General features: G+C 41.0%; 1 protein-coding gene across 1 annotated transcript in view; it reads right to left on the bottom strand.

The window, feature by feature from the left end:
• Positions 1-23,437, bottom strand: part of LOC148442113 (uncharacterized) — a 97,248-nt gene extending 73,811 nt beyond the window's left edge. Inside the window, exons 1-4 of the mRNA XM_088464225.1 lie at positions 23,335-23,437; positions 4,734-4,986; positions 3,909-4,046; positions 1,645-1,836 (exon numbers count right to left, since the gene is read on the bottom strand). Of these exons, the coding sequence (XP_088320351.1) occupies positions 1,645-1,836; positions 3,909-4,046; positions 4,734-4,817 (414 nt within the window). The 5' untranslated portion in view covers positions 4,818-4,986; positions 23,335-23,437. The remainder of the gene's footprint in view (positions 1-1,644; positions 1,837-3,908; positions 4,047-4,733; positions 4,987-23,334) is intronic.
• Positions 23,438-24,064: the final 627 nt, after the last annotated feature.

Raw genomic sequence — 24,064 nt, forward strand, 5'->3', positions numbered from 1 at the left:
CTCCAGTCATCACCCAGACACATTCCCTGGTGTTACTGTATAATGTCCCCTTCCCAGCAGTCACCTCTCCAATCATCTCCCAGACACATCCCCTGGTGTTACTGTATAATGTCCCATTCCCAGCAGTGACCTCTCCAGTCATCACCCAGACACATCCCCTGGTGTTACTGTATAATGTCCCATTCCCAGCAGTCACCTCTCCAGTCATCACCCAGACACATCCCCTGGTGTTACTGTATAATGTCCCATTCCCAGCAGTCACCTCTCCAATCATCTCCCAGACACATCCCCTGGTGTTACTGTATAATGTCCCATTCCCAGCAGTGACCTCTCCAGTCATCACCCAGACACATCCCTGGTGTTACTGTATAATGTCCCATTCCCAGCAGTCACTTTTCCAGTCATCCCCCAGACACATCCCCTGGTGTTACTGTATAATGTCCCATTCCTAGCAGTCACCTCTCCAGTCATCACTCAGACACATCCCCTGGTGTTACTGTATAATGTCCCATTCCCAACAGTCACCTTTCCAGTCATCCCCCGACACATCCCCTGGTGTTACTGTATAATGTCCCCTTCCCAGCAGTCACCTCTCCAATCATCTCCCAGACACATCCCCTGGTGTTACTGTATAATGTCCCATTCCCAGCAGTGACCTCTCCAGTCATCACCCAGACACATCCCCTGGTGTTACTGTATAATGTCCCCTTCCCAGCAGTCACCTCTCCAATCATCTCCCAGACACATCCCCTGGTGTTACTGTATAATGTCCCATTCCCAGCAGTGACCTCTCCAGTCATCACCCAGACACATCCCCTGGTGTTACTGTATAATGTCCCATTCCCAGCAGTCACCTCTCCAGTCATCACCCAGACACATCCCCTGGTGTTACTGTATAATGTCCCATTCCCAGCAGTCACCTCTCCAGTCATCACCCAGACACATCCCCTGGTGTTACTGTATAATGTCCCATTCCCAGCAGTCACCTCTCCAGTCATCACCCAGACACATCCCTGGTGTTACTGTATAATGTCCCATTCCCAGCAGTCACTTTTCCAGTCATCCCCCAGACACATCCCCTGGTGTTACTGTATAATGTCCCATTCCTAGCAGTCACCTCTCCAGTCATCACTCAGACACATCCCCTGGTGTTACTGTATAATGTCCCATTCCCAACAGTCACCTTTCCAGTCATCCCCCGACACATCCCCTGGTGTTACTGTATAATGTCCCCTTCCCAGCAGTCACCTCTCCAATCATCTCCCAGACACATCCCCTGGTGTTACTGTATAATGTCCCATTCCCAGCAGTGACCTCTCCAGTCATCACCCAGACACATCCCCTGGTGTTACTGTATAATGTCCCCTTCCCAGCAGTCACCTCTCCAATCATCTCCCAGACACATCCCCTGGTGTTACTGTATAATGTCCCATTCCCAGCAGTGACCTCTCCAGTCATCACCCAGACACATCCCCTGGTGTTACTGTATAATGTCCCATTCCCAGCAGTCACCTCTCCAGTCATCACCCAGACACATCCCCTGGTGTTACTGTATAATGTCCCATTCCCAGCAGTCACCTCTCCAGTCATCACCCAGACACATCCCCTGGTGTTACTGTATAATGTCCCATTCCCAGCAGTCACCTCTCCAGTTAGCGGCTGAAAGATCTTGTTGGTGAGTTCCAGGATCTTCTGGTCATTGTGTCTCTCATGTATCAGTGAGTGAGGTCGAGGCACCATGATGGGGCTTTGGGCCCTGCTTACTCCTCCTGACACACAGGGACAGCTGCTGGGAGTCTCACACTCACCGGATGTCTTCTTCACTACTGTGTAATCCTGTGTATTGGGGAGACAAAAATGAAAACGTCAAGTAAACTCCACCTATATGGGGTTGTTTATTCAGGTGTTAACTTTGCATAATATATAAGAAGACTATTTCACAATATCAAGTCTTATATATAGGAAAATGTAGAGTATATCGTACGGAGATCTGACATATTTGTGTCAGTAATAAAAAGAAAAGTACATACTGCGAGCAATGTACTAAATCCCAACTCAAGTGAGGACTGTGGGACATATACAATATCTGAGACCGGCTACCTGCTGCTCGTTATTACTATAGATATAAGTGATGTCACTGTGACACTCCCAGATCCCCTCACCTCCCCAGTCATGTCCCTGTATTATTACTATAGATATAACTGATATCACTGTGACACTCCCAGATCCCCTCACCTCCCCAGTCACGTCCCTGTATTATTACTATAGATATAAGTGATGTCACTGTGACACTCCCAGATCCCCTCACCTCCCCAGTCATGTCCCTGTATTATTACTATAGATATAAGTGATGTCACTGTGACGCTCCCAGATCCCCTCACCTCCCCAGTCATGTCCCTGTATTATTACTATAGATATAACTGATATCACTGTGACACTCCCAGATCCCCTCACCTCCCCAGTCATGTCCCTGTATTATTACTATAGATATAAGTGATGTCACTGTGACACTCCCAGATCCCCTCACCTCCCCAGTCATGTCCCTGTATTATTACTATAGATATAAGTGATGTCACTGTGACACTCCCAGATCCTCTCACCTCCCCAGTCATGTCCCTGTATTATTACTATAGATATAAGTGATGTCACTGTGACACTCCCAGATCCCCTCACCTCCCCAGTCATGTCCCTGTATTATTACTATAGATATAAGTGATGTCACTGTGACACCCCCAGATCCCCTCACCTCCCCAGTCATGTCCCTGTATTATTACTATAGATATTAGTGATGTCACTGTGACACCCCCAGATCCCCTCACCTCCCAGTCATGTCCCTGTATTATTACTATAGATATAAGTGATGTCACTGTGACACCCCCAGATCCCCTCACCTCCCAGTCATGTCCCTGTATTATTACTATAGATATAAGTGATGTCACTGTGACACCCCCAGATCCTCTCACCTCCCAGTCATGTCCCTGTATTATTACTATAGATATAAGTGATGTCACTGTGACACCCCCAGATCCCCTCACCTCCCCAGTCATGTCCCTGTATTATTACTATAGATATAAGTGATGTCACTGTGACACTCCCAGATCCCCTCACCTCCCAGTCATGTCCCTGTATTATTACTATAGATATAAGTGATGTCACTGTGACGCTCCCAGATCCCCTCACCTCCCCAGTCATGTCCCTGTATTATTACTATAGATATAACTGATATCACTGTGACACTCCCAGATCCCCTCACCTCCCCAGTCATGTCCCTGTATTATTACTATAGATATAACTGATATCACTGTGACACTCCCAGATCCCCTCACCTCCCCAGTCATGTCCCTGTATTATTACTATAGATATAACTGATATCACTGTGACACTCCCAGATCCCCTCACCTCCCCAGTCATGTCCCTGTATTATTACTATAGATATAAGTGATGTCACTGTGACACTCCCAGATCCTCTCACCTCCCCAGTCATGTCCCTGTATTATTACTATAGATATAAGTGATGTCACTGTGACACTCCCAGATCCCCTCACCTCCCCAGTCATGTCCCTGTATTATTACTATAGATATAAGTGATGTCACTGTGACACTCCCAGATCCTCTCACCTCCCCAGTCATGTCCCTGTATTATTACTATAGATATAAGTGATGTCACTGTGACACCCCCAGATCCTCTCACCTCCCAGTCATGTCCCTGTATTATTACTATAGATATAAGTGATGTCACTGTGACACCCCCAGATCCCCTCACCTCCCCAGTCATGTCCCTGTATTATTACTATAGATATAAGTGATGTCACTGTGACACTCCCAGATCCCCTCACCTCCCAGTCATGTCCCTGTATTATTACTATAGATATAAGTGATGTCACTGTGACACCCCCAGGCCCTCTCACCTCCCCAGTCAGCTCGTAGATGATCTCCAGGGTGAGATGTAAGATCCTCTCAGTCCTGTTACTCTCGTTCTTGTCCATCCTCAGTGAATCGGAGAATACAAAACGTGTGATGTGTAATAAAGACTCCTCACAGCAGGACTGTCTAGGAGTAAATATAACAGACTTCACAGATAACACATGTAACACAGTCAGACATGTAACACTGAGTGACCAGTAAGTCTCCCCTTTCCCCCCAGCCATAGAGCCCTGGTCAGTTTCTATCAGATGTTCCTGTGTCCCAGTCCCATAAGGCTCCTCAGAGGCAGTCACACAACGCTGTACTGTATAAGTTTACAACAATGCTTCTGGCTGGGGTCTTATTTGTCTCAGACACATATCAGATGCTCTTTGCACCACTGGAAATTTTACATCGGTGTTAGGACACTGTCCTTTATTTTGTATCTGGCCTGCAGTACCTCTGTGCCACCAGAGCTGCTGCTGATGTATTCGGACATTGTCTCCTCACATGAAGGAGTTAATATAACTCCCCTTTTTATCACCTGTACCTGTCTCACAGACTATTTATTCCTGCCCCTCACCACGCCCCCTGCTGGTCATTGATTGTTATCCCTGGATTGTATACAATGGCCTGAACCTGATCTCCTGTCTACTGGACTTCTGCAAACTGCAGCTCTACTGCTGTCTGTGAGTCTGTCTCATCTACTCTGCAGCTTTCGCCTTTGCTTGTATCCAGTCTGTATATCCCCAGCCTATAGTATGTGCAGCTAAAGCCAGCTGGGCCTCTGCAAGCTGTCCCTCCTATTACTGTATGTGACTCTGACTCACCCACTCTGCAGTATATGGTTCTTGCTTGTATCCAGTTTTGCAGACCTTCAAGTTTCTGTTACCACCAGTTCCCGTCCGGTTCATGTATCACTCCTGGCTTCTCTGCATTGTCTGCACTGTTTTTGTTTCAATAAACATTTTATATGTCACTATGCTCCTGACTCCACAGCTGTCATTACAGGTATCCGGTTACATAACAATGGGACAGAAACGGGGGCTTTCCAGAGAATTTGTTTTCTGTTTTAATTTCACCCTAAAACGGACAATATCAGACCACATAATTACATATAATATAAATCACACAAATGACACAATTCACTTTATTTCCTAGACGCATACATATTACATACATACATGCATACATACATAGAAATGTTTGTTTTGGCAGCCAATGTGAGTCAGCACAGCCAGAATGCGATACAGGGCGCTGTCATCCGTACAATTTACTGATGTGTAATAGTGCTCTGTATACACACATCATATGCAGATGGCAGTATAATAATATATGTATAGTCCCTATTATCCCCAGCCAGCAGATCTATTACCAGAGAGATACAGGGCGCTGTCATCTGTACAGTACACTGATGTGTAATAGTGATCTATATACACACATCATATGCAGATGGCAGTATAATAATATCTGTATAGTCCCTATTATCCCCAGCCAGCAGATCTATTACCAGAGCGATACAGGGCGCTGTCATCTGTACAGTACACCGATGTGTAATAGTGATCTATATACACACATCATATGCAGATGGCAGTATAATAATATCTGTATAGTCTCTTTTATCCCCAGCCAGCAGATCTATTACCAGAGCGATACAGGGCGCTGTCATCTGTACAGTACACCGATGTGTAATAGTGATCTATATACACATATCATATGCAGATGGCAGTATAATAATATCTGTATAGTCCCTATTATCCCCAGCCGGCAGATCTATTACCAGAGAGATACAGGGCGCTGTCATCTGTACAGTACACTGATGTGTAATAGTGATCTACATACATATCATATGCAGATGGCAGTATAATATCTGTATAGTCTCTATTATCCCCACCTAGCAGATCTATTACCAGAGCGATACAGGGCGCTGTCATCTGTACAGTACACTGATGTGTAATAGTGATCTATATACACATATCATATGCAGATGGCAGTATAATAATATCTGTATAGTCCCTATTATCCCCAGCCAGCAGATCTATTACCAGAGCGATACAGGGCGCTGTCATCTGTACAGTACACTGATGTGTAATAGTGATCTATATACACACATCATATGCAGACGGCAGTATAATAATATCTGTATAGTCCCTATTATCCCCAGCCAGCAGATCTATTACCAGAGAGATACAGGGCGCTGTCATCTGTACAGTACACTGATGTGTAATAGTGATCTATATACACACATCATATGCAGATGGCAGTATAATAATATCTGTATAGTCCTTATTATCCCCAGCCAGCAGATCTATTACCAGAGAGATACAGGGCGCTGTCATCTGTACAGTACACTGATGTGTAATAGTGATCTATATACACATATTATATGCAGATGGCAGTATAATAATATCTGTATAGTCCCTATTATCCCCAGCCAGCAGATCTATTACCAGAGAGATACAGGGCGCTGTCATCTGTACAGTACACTGATGTGTAATAGTGATCTATATACACATATCATATGCAGATGGCAGTATAATAATATCTGTATAGTCCCTATTATCCCCAGCCAGCAGATCTATTACCAGAGCGATACAGGGCGCTGTCATCTGTACAGTACAATGATGTGTAATAGTGATCTATATACACATATCATATGCAGATGGCAGTATAATAATATCTGTATAGTCTCTATTATCCCCACCTAGCAGATCTATTACCAGAGCGATACAGGGCGCTGTCATCTGTACAGTACACTGATGTGTAATAGTTATCTGTATACACAAATCATATGCAGAAGGCAGAATAAAAATATCTGTATAGTCTCTATTATCCCCAGCCAGCAGATCTATTACCAGAGAGATACAGGGCGCTGTCATCTGTACAGTACACTGATGTGTAATAGTGATGTATATACACATATCATATGCAGACGGCAGTATAATAATATCTGTATAGTCCCTATTATCCCCAGCCAGCAGATCTATTACCAGAGCGATACAGGGCACTGTCATATGTACAGTACACTGATGTGTAATAGTGATCTATATACACATATCATATGCAGATGGCAGAATAATAATATCTGTATAGTCCCTATTATCCCCAGTCAGCAGATCTATTACCAGAGCGATACAGGGCGCTGTCATCTGTACAGTACACTGATGTGTAATAGTGATCTATATACACACATCATATGCAGATGGCAGTATAATAATATCTGTATAGTCCCTATTATTCCCAGCCAGCAGATCTATTACCAGAGAGATACAGGGTTCTGTCATCTGTACAGTACACTGATGTGTAATAGTGATCTATATACACATATCATATGCAGATGGCAGAATAATAATATCTGTATAGTCCCTATTATCCCCAGTCAGCAGATCTATTACCAGAGCGATACAGGGCGCTGTCATCTGTACAGTACACTGATGTGTAATAGTGATCTATATACACATATAATATGCAGAAAGCAGTATAATAATATCTGTATAGTCCCTATTATCCCCAGCCAGCAGATCTATTACCAGAGCGATACAGGGCGCTGTCATCTGTACAGTACACTGATGTGTAATAGTGATCTATATACACACATCATATGCAGATGGCAGTAGAATAATATCTGTATAGTCCCTATTATCCCCAGCCAGCAGATCTATTACCAGAGAGATACAGGGCGCTGTCATCTGTACAGTACACTGATGTGTAATAGTGATCTATATACACATATCATATGCAGATGGCAGTATAATAATATCTGTATAGTCTCTATTATCCCCAGCCAGCAGATCTATTACCAGAGCGATACAGGGCGCTGTCATCTGTACAGTACACTGATGTGTAATAGTGATCTATATACACACATCATATGCAGATGGCAGAATAATAATATCTGTATAGTCCCTATTATCCCCAGCCAGCAGATCTATTACCAGAGCGATACAGGGCGCTGTCATCTGTACAGTACACTGATGTGTAATAGTGATCTATATACACACATCATATGCAGATGGCAGAATAATAATATCTGTATAGTCCCTATTATCCCCAGCCAGCAGATCTATTACCAGAGCGATACAGGGCGCTGTAATCTGTAAAATACACGGATGTGTAATAGTGAACTCTATACACAAATCATATGCAGATGGCAGAATAATATTATCGGTATAGTCCCTATTATCCACAGCCAGCAGATCTATTACCAGAGAGATACAGGACGCTGTCATCTGTACAGTACACTGATGTGTAATAGTGATCTATATATAGATATCATATGCAGATGGCAGTATAATAATATCTGTATAATCCCTATTATCCCCAGCCGGCAGATCTATTACCAGAGTGATACAGGGCGCTGTCATCTGTACAGTACATTGATGTGTAATAGTGATCTATATACACATATCATATGCAGATGGCAGTATAATAATATCTGTATAGTCCCTATTATCCCCAGCCAGCAGATCAATTACCAGAGAGATACAGGGCGCTGTCATCTGTACAGTACACTGATGTGTAATAGTGATCTATATATACACATCATATGCAGATGGCAGTATAATAATATCTGTATAGTCCCTATTATCCCCAGCCAGCAGATCTATTACCAGAGAGATACAGGGCGCTGTCATCTGTACAGTACACTGATGTGTAATAGTGATCTATATACACATATCATATGCAGATGGCAGTATAATAATATCTGTATAGTCCCTATTATCCCCAGCCAGCAGATCTATTACCAGAGCGATACAGGGCGCTGTCATCTGTACAGTACACCGATGTGTAATAGTGATCTATATACACAAATCATATGCAGATGGCAGTATAATAATATCTGTATAGTCTCTATTATCCCCAGCCAGCAGATCTATTACCAGAGAGATACAGGGCGCTGTCATCTGTACAGTACACTGATGTGTAATAGTGATCTATATACACAAATCATATGCAGATGGCAGTATAATAATATCTGTATAGTCTCTATTATCCCCAGCCAGCAGATCTATTACCAGAGAGATACAGGACTCTGTCATCTGTACAGTACACTGATGTGTAATAGTGATCTATATATACACATCATATGCAGATGGCAGAATAATAATATCTGTATAGTCCCTATTATCCCCAGCCAGCAGATCTATTACCAGAGCGATACAGGGCGCTGTCATCTGTACAGTACACTGATGTGTAATAGTGATCTATATACACATATTATATGCAGATGGCAGTATAATAATATCTGTATAGTCCCTATTATCCCCAGCCGGCAGATCTATTACCAGAGAGATACAGGGCGCTGTCATCTGTACAGTACACTGATGTGTAATAGTGATCTACATACATATCATATGCAGATGGCAGTATAATATCTGTATAGTCTCTATTATCCACAGCCAGCAGATCTATTACCAGAGCGATACAGGGCGCTGTCATCTGTACAGTACACTGATGTGTAATAGTTATCTGTATACACAAATCATATGCAGAAGGCAGAATAAAAATATCTGTATAGTCTCTATTATCCCCAGCCAGCAGATCTATTACCAGAGAGATACAGGGCGCTGTCATCCGTACAATACACTGATGTGTAATAGTGATCTATATACATATCATATGCAGATGGCACAATAATAATATCTGTATAGTCCCTATTATCCCCAGCCAGCAGATCTATTACCAGAGAGATACAGGGCGCTGTCATCTGTACAGTACACTGATGTGTAATAGTGATCTATATACACACATCATATGCAGACGGCAGTATAATAATATCTGTATAGTCCCTATTATCCCCAGCCAGCAGATCTATTACCAGAGCGATACAGGGCGCTGTCATCTGTACAGTACACTGATGTGTAATAGTGATCTATATACACACATTATATGCAGATGGCAGTATAATAATATCTGTATAGTCCCTATTATCCCCAGCCAGCAGATCTATTACCAGAGAGATACAGGGCGCTGTCATCTGTACAGTACACTGATGTGTAATAGTGATCTATATACACACATCATATGCAGATGGCAGTATAATAATATCTGTATAGTCCCTATTATCCCCAGCCAGCAGATCTATTACCAGAGAGATACAGGGCGCTGTCATCTGTACAGTACACTGATGTGTAATAGTGATCTATATACACACATAACATATGCAGATGGCAGTATAATAATATCTGTATAGTCCTTATTATCCCCAGCCAGCAGATCTATTACCAGAGAGATACAGGGCGCTGTCATCTGTACAGTACACTGATGTGTAATAGTGATCTATATACACATATCATATGCAGATGGCAGTATAATAATATCTGTATAGTCCCTATTATCCCCAGTCAGCAGATCTATTACCAGAGAGATACAGGGCGCTGTCATCTGTACAGTACACTGATGTGTAATAGTGATCTATATACACATATCATATGCAGATGGCAGAATAATATTATCGGTATAGTCCCTATTATCCCCAGCCAGCAGATCTATTACCAGAGAGATACAGGACGCTGTCATCTGTACAGTACACTGATGTGTAATAGTGATCTATATACACACATCATATGCAGATGGCAGTATAATAATATCTGTATAATCTCTATTATCCCCAGCCGGCAGATCTATTACCAGAGAGATACAGGGCGCTGTCATCTGTACAGTACACCGATGTGTAATAGTGATCTATATATAGATATCATATGCAGATGGCAGTATAATAATATCTGTATAATCCCTATTATCCCCAGCCGGCAGATCTATTACCAGAGAGATACAGGGCGCTGTCATCTGTACAGTACACTGATGTGTAATAGTGATCTATATACACAAATCATATGCAGATGGCAGTATAATAATATCTGTATAATCTCTATTATCCCCAGCCAGCAGGTCTATTACCAGAGAGATACAGGGCGCTGTCATCTGTACAGTACACTGATGTGTAATAGTGATCTATATACACATATCATATGCAGATGGCAGTATAATAATATCTGTATAGTCCCTATTATCCCCAGCCAGCAGATCAATTACCAGAGAGATACAGGGCGCTGTCATCTGTACAGTAAACCGATGTGTAATAGTGATCTATATACACACATCATATGCAGATGGCAGAATAATAATATCTGTATAGTCTCTATTATCCCCAGCCAGCAGATCTATTACCAGAGAGATACAGGGCGCTGTCATCTGTACAGTACACCGATGTGTAATAGTGATCTATAAACACAAATCATATGCACATGGCAATATAATAATATCTGTATAGTCTCTATTATCCCCAGCCAGCAGATCTATTACCAGAGCGATACAGGGCGCTGTCATCTGTACAGTACACTGATGTGTAATAGTGATCTATATACACATATTATATGCAGATGGCAGTATAATAATATCTGTATAGTCCCTATTATCCCCAGCCAGCAGATCTATTACCAGAGAGATACAGGGCGCTGTCATCTGTACAGTACACTGATGTGTAATAGTGATCTATATACACACAATATATGCGGATGGCAGAATAATAATATATGTATAGTCCCTATTATCCCCAGCCAGCAGATCTATTACCAGAGAGATACAGAGCGCTGTCATCTGTACAGTACACTGATGTGTAATAGTGATCTATATATAGATATCATATGCAGATGGCAGTATAATAATATCTGTATAATCCCTATTATCCCCAGCCGGCAGATCTATTACCAGAGAGATACAGGGCGCTGTCATCTGTACAGTACACTGATGTGTAATAGTGATCTATATACACAAATCATATGCAGATGGCAGTATAATAATATCTGTATAATCTCTATTATCCCCAGCCAGCAGGTCTATTACCAGAGAGATACAGGGCGCTGTCATCTGTACAGTACACTGATGTGTAATAGTGATCTATATACACATATCATATGCAGATGGCAGTATAATAATATCTGTATAGTCTCTATTATCCCCAGCCAGCAGATCTATTACCAGAGAGATACAGGACGCTGTCATCTGTACAGTACACCGATGTGTAATAGTGATCTATATACACATATCATATGCAGATGGCAGTATAATAATATCTGTATAGTCCCTATTATCCCCAGCCAGCAGATCAATTACCAGAGAGATACAGGGCGCTGTCATCTGTACAGTAAACCGATGTGTAATAGTGATCTATATACACAAATAATATGCAGATGGCAGTATAATAATATCTGTATAATCTCTATTATCCCCAGCCAGCAGATCTATTACCAGAGAGATACAGGGCGCTGTCATCTGTACAGTACACTGATGTGTAATAGTGATCTATAAACACAAATCATATGCACATGGCAATATAATAATATCTGTATAGTCTCTATTATCCCCAGCCAGCAGATCTATTACCAGAGCGATACAGGGCGCTGTCATCTGTACAGTACACTGATGTGTAATAGTGATCTATATACACACAATATATGCGGATGGCAGAATAATAATATATGTATAGTCCCTATTATCCCCAGCCAGCAGATCTATTACCAGAGAGATACAGAGCGCTGTCATCTGTACAGTACACTGATGTGTAATAGTGATCTATATACACATATCATATGCAGATGGCAGTATAATAATATCTGTATAGTCCCTATTATCCCCAGTCAGCAGATCTATTACCAGAGAGATACAGGGCGCTGTCATCTGTACAGTACACTGATGTGTAATAGTGATCTATATACACACATCATAAGCAGATGGCAGTATAATAATATCTGTATAGTCCCTATTATCCCCAGCCAGCAGATCTATTACCAGAGCGATACAGGGCGCTGTCATCTGTACAGTACACTGATGTGTAATAGTGATCTATATACACACATCATATGCAGATGGCAGTATAATGGCAGTATAATATCTGTATAGTCCCTATTATCCCCAGTCAGCAGATCTATTACCAGAGCGATACAGGGCGCTGTCATCTGTACAGTACACTGATGTGTAATAGTGATCTATATACACACATCATATGCAGATGGCAGTATAATAATATCTGTATAGTCCCTATTATCCCCAGCCAGCAGATCTATTACCAGAGAGATACAGGGCGCTGTCATCTGTACAGTACACTGATGTGTAATAGTGATCTATATACACATATCATATGCAGATGGCAGAATAATAATATCTGTATAGTCCCTATTATCCCCAGTCAGCAGATCTATTACCAGAGCGATACAGGGCGCTGTCATCTGTACAGTACACTGATGTGTAATAGTGATCTATATACACACATCATATGCAGATGGCAGTATAATAATATCTGTATAGTCCCTATTATCCCCAGCCAGCAGATCTATTACCAGAGAGATACAGGGCGCTGTCATCTGTACAGTACACTGATGTGTAATAGTGATCTATATACACATATCATATGCAGATGGCAGTATAATAATATCTGTATAGTCCCTATTATCCCCAGTCAGCAGATCTATTACCAGAGCGATACAGGGCGCTGTAATCTGTAAAATACACGGATGTGTAATAGTGAACTCTATACACAAATCATATGCAGATGGCAGAATAATAATATCGGTATAGTCCCTATTATCCCCAGCCAGCAGATCTATTACCAGAGAGATACAGGACGCTGTCATCTGTACAGTACACTGATGTGTAATAGTGATCTATATATAGATATCATATGCAGATGGCAGTATAATAATATCTGTATAATCCCTATTATCCCCAGCCGGCAGATCTATTACCAGAGTGATACAGGGCGCTGTCATCTGTACAGTACACTGATGTGTAATAGTGATCTATATACACATATCATATGCAGATGGCAGTATAATAATATCTGTATAGTCCCTATTATCCCCAGCCAGCAGATCAATTACCAGAGAGATACAGGGCGCTGTCATCTGTACAGTACACTGATGTGTAATAGTGATCTATATATACACATCATATGCAGATGGCAGTATAATAATATCTGTATAGTCCCTATTATCCCCAGCCAGCAGATCTATTACCAGAGAGATACAGGGCACTGTCATCTGTACAGTACACTGATGTGTAATAGTGATCTATATACACATATTATATGCAGATGGCAGTATAATAATATCTGTATAGTCCCTATTATCCCCAGCCAGCAGATCTATTACCAGAGAGATACAGGGCGCTGTCATCTGTACAGTACACTGATGTGTAATAGTGATCTATATACACATATCATATGCAGATGGCAGTATAATAATATCTGTATAGTCCCTATTATCCCCAGCCAGCAGATCTATTACCAGAGCGATACAGGGCGCTGTCATCTGTACAGTACAATGATGTGTAATAGTGATCTATATACACATATCATATGCAGATGGCAGTATAATAATATCTGTATAGTCTCTATTATCCCCACCTAGCAGATCTATTACCAGAGCGATACAGGGCGCTGTCATCTGTACAGTACACTGATGTGTAATAGTTATCTGTATACACAAATCATATGCAGAAGGCAGAATAAAAATATCTGTATAGTCTCTATTATCCCCAGCCAGCAGATCTATTACCAGAGAGATACAGGGCGCTGTCATCTGTACAGTACACTGATGTGTAATAGTGATGTATATACACATATCATATGCAGACGGCAGTATAATAATATCTGTATAGTCCCTATTATCCCCAGCCAGCAGATCTATTACCAGAGCGATACAGGGCACTGTCATATGTACAGTACACTGATGTGTAATAGTGATCTATATACACATATCATATGCAGATGGCAGAATAATAATATCTGTATAGTCCCTATTATCCCCAGTCAGCAGATCTATTACCAGAGCGATACAGGGCGCTGTCATCTGTACAGTACACTGATGTGTAATAGTGATCTATATACACACATCATATGCAGATGGCAGTATAATAATATCTGTATAGTCCCTATTATTCCCAGCCAGCAGATCTATTACCAGAGAGATACAGGGTTCTGTCATCTGTACAGTACACTGATGTGTAATAGTGATCTATATACACATATCATATGCAGATGGCAGAATAATAATATCTGTATAGTCCCTATTATCCCCAGTCAGCAGATCTATTACCAGAGCGATACAGGGCGCTGTCATCTGTACAGTACACTGATGTGTAATAGTGATCTATATACACATATAATATGCAGAAAGCAGTATAATAATATCTGTATAGTCCCTATTATCCCCAGCCAGCAGATCTATTACCAGAGCGATACAGGGCGCTGTCATCTGTACAGTACACTGATGTGTAATAGTGATCTATATACACACATCATATGCAGATGGCAGTAGAATAATATCTGTATAGTCCCTATTATCCCCAGCCAGCAGATCTATTACCAGAGAGATACAGGGCGCTGTCATCTGTACAGTACACTGATGTGTAATAGTGATCTATATACACATATCATATGCAGATGGCAGTATAATAATATCTGTATAGTCTCTATTATCCCCAGCCAGCAGATCTATTACCAGAGCGATACAGGGCGCTGTCATCTGTACAGTACACTGATGTGTAATAGTGATCTATATACACACATCATATGCAGATGGCAGAATAATAATATCTGTATAGTCCCTATTATCCCCAGCCAGCAGATCTATTACCAGAGCGATACAGGGCGCTGTCATCTGTACAGTACACTGATGTGTAATAGTGATCTATATACACACATCATATGCAGATGGCAGAATAATAATATCTGTATAGTCCCTATTATCCCCAGCCAGCAGATCTATTACCAGAGCGATACAGGGCGCTGTAATCTGTAAAATACACGGATGTGTAATAGTGAACTCTATACACAAATCATATGCAGATGGCAGAATAATATTATCGGTATAGTCCCTATTATCCACAGCCAGCAGATCTATTACCAGAGAGATACAGGACGCTGTCATCTGTACAGTACACTGATGTGTAATAGTGATCTATATATAGATATCATATGCAGATGGCAGTATAATAATATCTGTATAATCCCTATTATCCCCAGCCGGCAGATCTATTACCAGAGTGATACAGGGCGCTGTCATCTGTACAGTACACTGATGTGTAATAGTGATCTATATACACATATCATATGCAGATGGCAGTATAATAATATCTGTATAGTCCCTATTATCCCCAGCCAGCAGATCAATTACCAGAGAGATACAGGGCGCTGTCATCTGTACAGTACACTGATGTGTAATAGTGATCTATATATACACATCATATGCAGATGGCAGTATAATAATATCTGTATAGTCCCTATTATCCCCAGCCAGCAGATCTATTACCAGAGAGATACAGGGCACTGTCATCTGTACAGTACACTGATGTGTAATAGTGATCTATATACACATATCATATGCAGATGGCAGTATAATAATATCTGTATAGTCCCTATTATCCCCAGCCAGCAGATCTATTACCAGAGCGATACAGGGCGCTGTCATCTGTACAGTACACCGATGTGTAATAGTGATCTATATACACAAATCATATGCAGATGGCAGTATAATAATATCTGTATAGTCTCTATTATCCCCAGCCAGCAGATCTATTACCAGAGAGATACAGGGCGCTGTCATCTGTACAGTACACTGATGTGTAATAGTGATCTATATATACACATCATATGCAGATGGCAGAATAATAATATCTGTATAGTCCCTATTATCCCCAGCCAGCAGATCTATTACCAGAGCGATACAGGGCGCTGTCATCTGTACAGTACACTGATGTGTAATAGTGATCTATATACACATATTATATGCAGATGGCAGTATAATAATATCTGTATAGTCCCTATTATCCCCAGCCGGTAGATCTATTACCAGAGAGATACAGGGCGCTGTCATCTGTACAGTACACTGATGTGTAATAGTGATCTACATACATATCATATGCAGATGGCAGTATAATATCTGTATAGTCTCTATTATCCACAGCCAGCAGATCTATTACCAGAGCGATACAGGGCGCTGTCATCTGTACAGTACACTGATGTGTAATAGTTATCTGTATACACATATCATATGCAGAAGGCAGAATAAAAATATCTGTATAGTCTCTATTATCCCCAGCCAGCAGATCTATTACCAGAGAGATACAGGGCGCTGTCATCTGTACAGTACACTGATGTGTAATAGTGATCTATATACACACATTATATGCAGATGGCAGTATAATAATATCTGTATAGTCCCTATTATCCCCAGCCAGCAGATCTATTACCAGAGAGATACAGGGCGCTGTCATCTGTACAGTACACTGATGTGTAATAGTGATCTATATACACACATCATATGCAGATGGCAGTATAATAATATCTGTATAGTCCCTATTATCCCCAGCCAGCAGATCTATTACCAGAGAGATACAGGGCGCTGTCATCTGTACAGTACACTGATGTGTAATAGTGATCTATATACACACATAACATATGCAGATGGCAGTATAATAATATCTGTATAGTCCTTATTATCCCCAGCCAGCAGATCTATTACCAGAGAGATACAGGGCGCTGTCATCTGTACAGTACACTGATGTGTAATAGTGATCTATATACACATATCATATGCACATGGCAATATAATAATATCTGTATAGTCTCTATTATCCCCAGCCAGCAGATCTATTACCAGAGAGATACAGGACGCTGTCATCTGTACAGTACACTGATGTGTAATAGTGATCTATATACACATATCATATGCAGATGGCAGTATAATAATATCTGTATAGTCCCTATTATCCCCAGTCAGCAGATCTATTACCAGAGAGATACAGGGCGCTGTCATCTGTACAGTACACTGATGTGTAATAGTGATCTATATACACATATCATATGCAGATGGCAGAATAATATTATCGGTATAGTCCCTATTATCCCCAGCCAGCAGATCTATTACCAGAGAGATACAGGACGCTGTCATCTGTACAGTACACTGATGTGTAATAGTGATCTATATACACACATCATATGCAGATGGCAGTATAATAATATCTGTATAATCTCTATTATCCCCAGCCGGCAGATCTATTACCAGAGAGATACAGGGCGCTGTCATCTGTACAGTACACCGATGTGTAATAGTGATCTATATATAGATATCATATGCAGATGGCAGTATAATAATATCTGTATAATCCCTATTATCCCCAGCCGGCAAGATCTATTACCAGAGAGATACAGGGCGCTGTCATCTGTACAGTACACTGATGTGTAATAGTGATCTATATACACAAATCATATGCAGATGGCAGTATAATAATATCTGTATAATCTCTATTATCCCCAGCCAGCAGGTCTATTACCAGAGAGATACAGGGCGCTGTCATCTGTACAGTACACTGATGTGTAATAGTGATCTATATACACATATCATATGCAGATGGCGGTATAATAATATCTGTATAGTCCCTATTATCCCCAGCCAGCAGATCAATTACCAGAGAGATACAGGGCGCTGTCATCTGTACAGTAAACCGATGTGTAATAGTGATCTATATACACACATCATATGCAGATGGCAGAATAATAATATCTGTATAGTCCTCTATTATCCCCAGCCAGCAGATCTATTACCAGAGAGATACAGGGCGCTGTCATCTGTACAGTACACCGATGTGTAATAGTGATCTATAAACACAAATCATATGCACATGGCAATATAATAATATCTGTATAGTCTCTATTATCCCAGCCAGCAGATCTATTACCAGAGCGATACAGGGCGCTGTCATCTGTACAGTACACTGATGTGTAATAGTGATCTATATACACATATTATATGCAGATGGCAGTATAATAATATCTGTATAGTCCCTATTATCCCCAGCCAGCAGATCTATTACCAGAGAGATACAGGGCGCTGTCATCTGTACAGTACACTGATGTGTAATAGTGATCTATATACACACAATATATGCGGATGGCAGAATAATAATATATGTATAGTCCCTATTATCCCCAGCCAGCAGATCTATTACCAGAGAGATACAGAGCGCTGTCATCTGTACAGTACACTGATGTGTAATAGTGATCTATATATAGATATCATATGCAGATGGCAGTATAATAATATCTGTATAATCCCTATTATCCCCAGCCGGCAGATCTATTACCAGAGAGATACAGGGCGCTGTCATCTGTACAGTACACTGATGTGTAATAGTGATCTATATACACAAATCATATGCAGATGGCAGTATAATAATATCTGTATAATCTCTATTATCCCCAGCCAGCAGGTCTATTACCAGAGAGATACAGGGCGCTGTCATCTGTACAGTACACTGATGTGTAATAGTGATCTATATACACATATCATATGCAGATGGCAGTATAATAATATCTGTATAGTCTCTATTATCCCCAGCCAGCAGATCTATTACAGAGAGATACAGGACGCTGTCATCTGTACAGTACACCGATGTGTAATAGTGATCTATATACACATATCATATGCAGATGGCAGTATAATAATATCTGTATAGTCCCTATTATCCCCAGCCAGCAGATCAATTACCAGAGAGATACAGGGCGCTGTCATCTGTACAGTAAACCGATGTGTAATAGTGATCTATATACACAAATAATATGCAGATGGCAGTATAATAATATCTGTATAATCTCTATTATCCCCAGCCAGCAGATCTATTACCAGAGAGATACAGGGCGCTGTCATCTGTACAGTACACTGATGTGTAATAGTGATCTATAAACACAAATCATATGCACATGGCAATATAATAATATCTGTATAGTCTCTATTATCCCCAGCCAGCAGATCTATTACCAGAGCGATACAGGGCGCTGTCATCTGTACAGTACACTGATGTGTAATAGTGATCTATATACACACAATATATGCGGATGGCAGAATAATAATATATGTATAGTCCCTATTATCCCCAGCCAGCAGATCTATTACCAGAGAGATACAGAGCGCTGTCATCTGTACAGTACACTGATGTGTAATAGTGATCTATATACACATATCATATGCAGATGGCAGTATAATAATATCTGTATAGTCCCTATTATCCCCAGTCAGCAGATCTATTACCAGAGAGATACAGGGCGCTGTCATCTGTACAGTACACTGATGTGTAATAGTGATCTATATACACACATCATAAGCAGATGGCAGTATAATAATATCTGTATAGTCCCTATTATCCCCAGCCAGCAGATCTATTACCAGAGCGATACAGGGCGCTGTCATCTGTACAGTACACTGATGTGTAATAGTGATCTATATACACACATCATATGCAGATGGCAGTATAATATCTGTATAGTCCCTATTATCCCCAGTCAGCAGATCTATTACCAGAGCGATACAGGGCGCTGTCATCTGTACAGTACACTGATGTGTAATAGTGATCTATATACACACATCATATGCAGATGGCAGTATAATAATATCTGTATAGTCCCTATTATCCCCAGCCAGCAGATCTATTACCAGAGAGATACAGGGCGCTGGTCATCTGTACAGTACACTGATGTGTAATAGTGATCTATATACACATATCATATGCAGATGGCAGAATAATAATATCTGTATAGTCCCTATTATCCCCAGTCAGCAGATCTATTACCAGAGCGATACAGGGCGCTGTCATCTGTACAGTACACTGATGTGTAATAGTGATCTATATACACACATCATATGCAGATGGCAGTATAATAATATCTGTATAGTCCCTATTATCCCCAGCCAGCAGATCTATTACCAGAGAGATACAGGGCGCTGTCATCTGTACAGTACACTGATGTGTAATAGTGATCTATATACACATATCATATGCAGATGGCAGTATAATAATATCTGTATAGTCCCTATTATCCCCAGTCAGCAGATCTATTACCAGAGCGATACAGGGCGCTGTAATCTGTAAAATACACGGATGTGTAATAGTGAACTCTATACACAAATCATATGCAGATGGCAGAATAATAATATCGGTATAGTCCCTATTATCCCCAGCCAGCAGATCTATTACCAGAGAGATACAGGACGCTGTCATCTGTACAGTACACTGATGTGTAATAGTGATCTATATATAGATATCATATGCAGATGGCAGTATAATAATATCTGTATAATCCCTATTATCCCCAGCCAGCAGATCTATTACCAGAGAGATACAGGACGCTGTCATCTGTACAATACACTGATGTGTAATAGTGATCTATATACACATATCATATGCAGATGGCAGTATAATAATATCTGTATAGTCCCTATTATCCCCAGCCAGCAGATCTATTACCAGAGAGATACAGGGCGCTGTCATCTGTACAGTACACTGATGTGTAATAGTGATCTATATACACACATCATATGCAGATGGCAGTATAATAATATCTGTATAGTCCTTATTATCCCCAGCCAGCAGATCTATTACCAGAGAGATACAGGGCGCTGTCATCTGTACAGTACACTGATGTGTAATAGTGATCTATATACACATATTATATGCAGATGGCAGTATAATAATATCTGTATAGTCCTTATTATCCCCAGCCAGCAGATCTATTACCAGAGAGATACAGGGCGCTGTCATCTATACAGTACACTGATGTGTAATAGTGATCTATATACACAAATCATATGCAGATGGCAGTATAATAATATCTGTATAGTCCCTATTATCCCCAGCCAGCAGATCTATTACCAGAGAGATACAGGGCGCTGTCATCTGTACAGTACACTGATGTGTAATAGTGATCTATATACACAAATCATATGCAGATGGCAGTATAATAATATCTGTATAGTCCCTATTATCCCCAGCCAGCAGATCTATTACCAGAGAGATACAGGGCGCTGTCATCTGTACAGTACACTGATGTGTAATAGTGATCTATATACACACATCATATGCAGATGGCAGAATAATAATATCTGTATAGTCCCTATTATCCCCAGCCAGCAGATCTATTACCAGAGCGATACAGGGCGCTGTCATCTGTACAGTACACTGATGTGTAATAGTGATCTATATACACACATCATATGCAGATGGCAGTATAATATCTGTATAGTCCTTATTATCCCCAGCCAGCAGATCTATTACCAGAGAGATACAGGGCGCTGTCATCTGTACAGTACACTGATGTGTAATAGTGATCTATATACACATATCATATGCAGATGGCAGCATAATAATATATGCATAGTCCCTATTATCCCCAGGCAGCAGCCCTATTACCAGAGCGATACAGGGCGCTGTCATCTGTACAGTACACTGATGTGTAATAGTGATCTATATACACATATCATATGCAGATGGCAGTATAATAATATCTGTATAGTCCCTATTATCCCCAGCCAGCAGATCTATTACCAGAGAGATACAGGGCGCTGTCATCTGTACAGTACAGTGATGTGTAATAGTGATCTATATACACACATCATATGCAGATGGCAGAATAATAATCTCAGGTGCGCCCGGGCCGTGACCTAAGGAGAGAAACGGTGGCATGACAGGTCAGGAACGCCGTGTAACTCGCTGCATACACATTGCTCCCAGCTCTGCACTGTGTGCTCAGTGACTGAGTGTGACTGAGCAATCCCAGCCGATGAAGGACAAGACAGGGACGACAGTGAGACTTCTCAGCTGGTTATTTACATTTTTTTCTGTAGGGCCCAATGTATTTTTTTTCTTTAATCCTTTGGGGAGCAATGTTTTTTTTTTTTTCCTGTAGGGAGCAATGCGATTGTTTTCTTTTTCTGTGGGGGCCAATGTGTGTGTTTGTTTTTTTTTTTTATGTGGGGACCATTTTATTTTCAATTTTTTTTCTGTAAGTCATTGTGTTTTATTTTTTCTCTGTGGGGCCTAAAGTATTTGTTTTTGTTCTGTGGGGGCCAATATGCTTTTTTTTTTTTTTTTTTTTTTTTTAACTCCTGTGGGGAGCAATGTGTTTTGTTTTGTTTTTACTGTGGGGAGCAATGCGATTGTTTTCTATTTCTGTGGGGGCCAATGTGTTTGTTTGTTTTCTTTATGTAGGGACCATTTTGTTTCATATTTTTTTTCTGTAGGCCATTGTTTTATTTTTTCTCTGTACAGCCTAAAGTGCTTGTTTTAATCTGTGGGGGCCAATGTGCTTTATTTTTTTCTGTGGAGGGTAATGTGTGTGTTTGCTTTTCTGTGGGGGCCAATGTTTGTTATTTATCCTGTACGGGCCAATTTGTGAATGATTTTTTCCCATGGGGGCCAATGTGTGTGTTTTTACCCGTGGGAGACAGATGGTGTGCCTTAGCAACTTTTAAAATCTTGTTCGGCGGGCCGCGTGTTGAAAATCGCTGCTTTACAGGTAATGCACTCACCTATATATATGTTATATTTATCAAAAGATATCTTTAATCGGGTACCCCACATAGGATGACAGGTTATCCTCACCAGGAATAGAACTATAGCCCTTGTTATTCCTGCAGTCAATGCAAGTTGATCTTTTCGTCTAGTGCAGAAATGTTGTGAGGTCACGTGGTTGTTCCTTGTTGTGTCCAGGACACCCCTATATAATAATACCACATATCAGTGTGTGCTGGGAGCTGTGTTATTCCCCTCATATATCACTATACAGTCCCCTCTCCCCCTATATAATAATACCACATATCAGTGTGTGCTGGGAGCTGTGTTATTCCCCCTCATATAACACTGTACAGTCCCCTCCCCCTCTATAATAATTAATCCACATATCAGTGTGTGCTGGGAGCTGTGTTATCCCCCCTCATATATCACTGTACAGTCCCCTCTCCCCCTATATAATAATAATACCACATAGTGTGTGCTGGGAGCTGTGTTATTCCCTTTCATATATCACTGTACAGTCCCCTCTCCCCTATATAATAATAATACCACATATCAGTGTGTGCTGGGAGCTGTGTTATTCCCCCTCATATAACACTGTACAGTCCCCTCCCCCCTATATAATAGTAATACCACATATCAGTGTGTGCTGGAAGCTGTGTTATTCCCCCTCATACTTCACTGTACGGTCCCCTCCCCCTCTATAATAATTAATCTACATATCAGTGTGTGCTGGGAGCTGTGTTATCCCCCCTCATATCACTGTACAGTCCCCTCTCCCCTATATAATAATACCACATATCAGTGTGTGCTGGGAGCT

The sequence above is a fragment of the Taudactylus pleione genome, unplaced genomic scaffold (assembly GCF_031769625.1).
Source record: "Taudactylus pleione unplaced genomic scaffold, aTauple2 ptg001616l, whole genome shotgun sequence".
Lineage (NCBI taxonomy): Eukaryota > Metazoa > Chordata > Amphibia > Anura > Myobatrachidae > Taudactylus > Taudactylus pleione.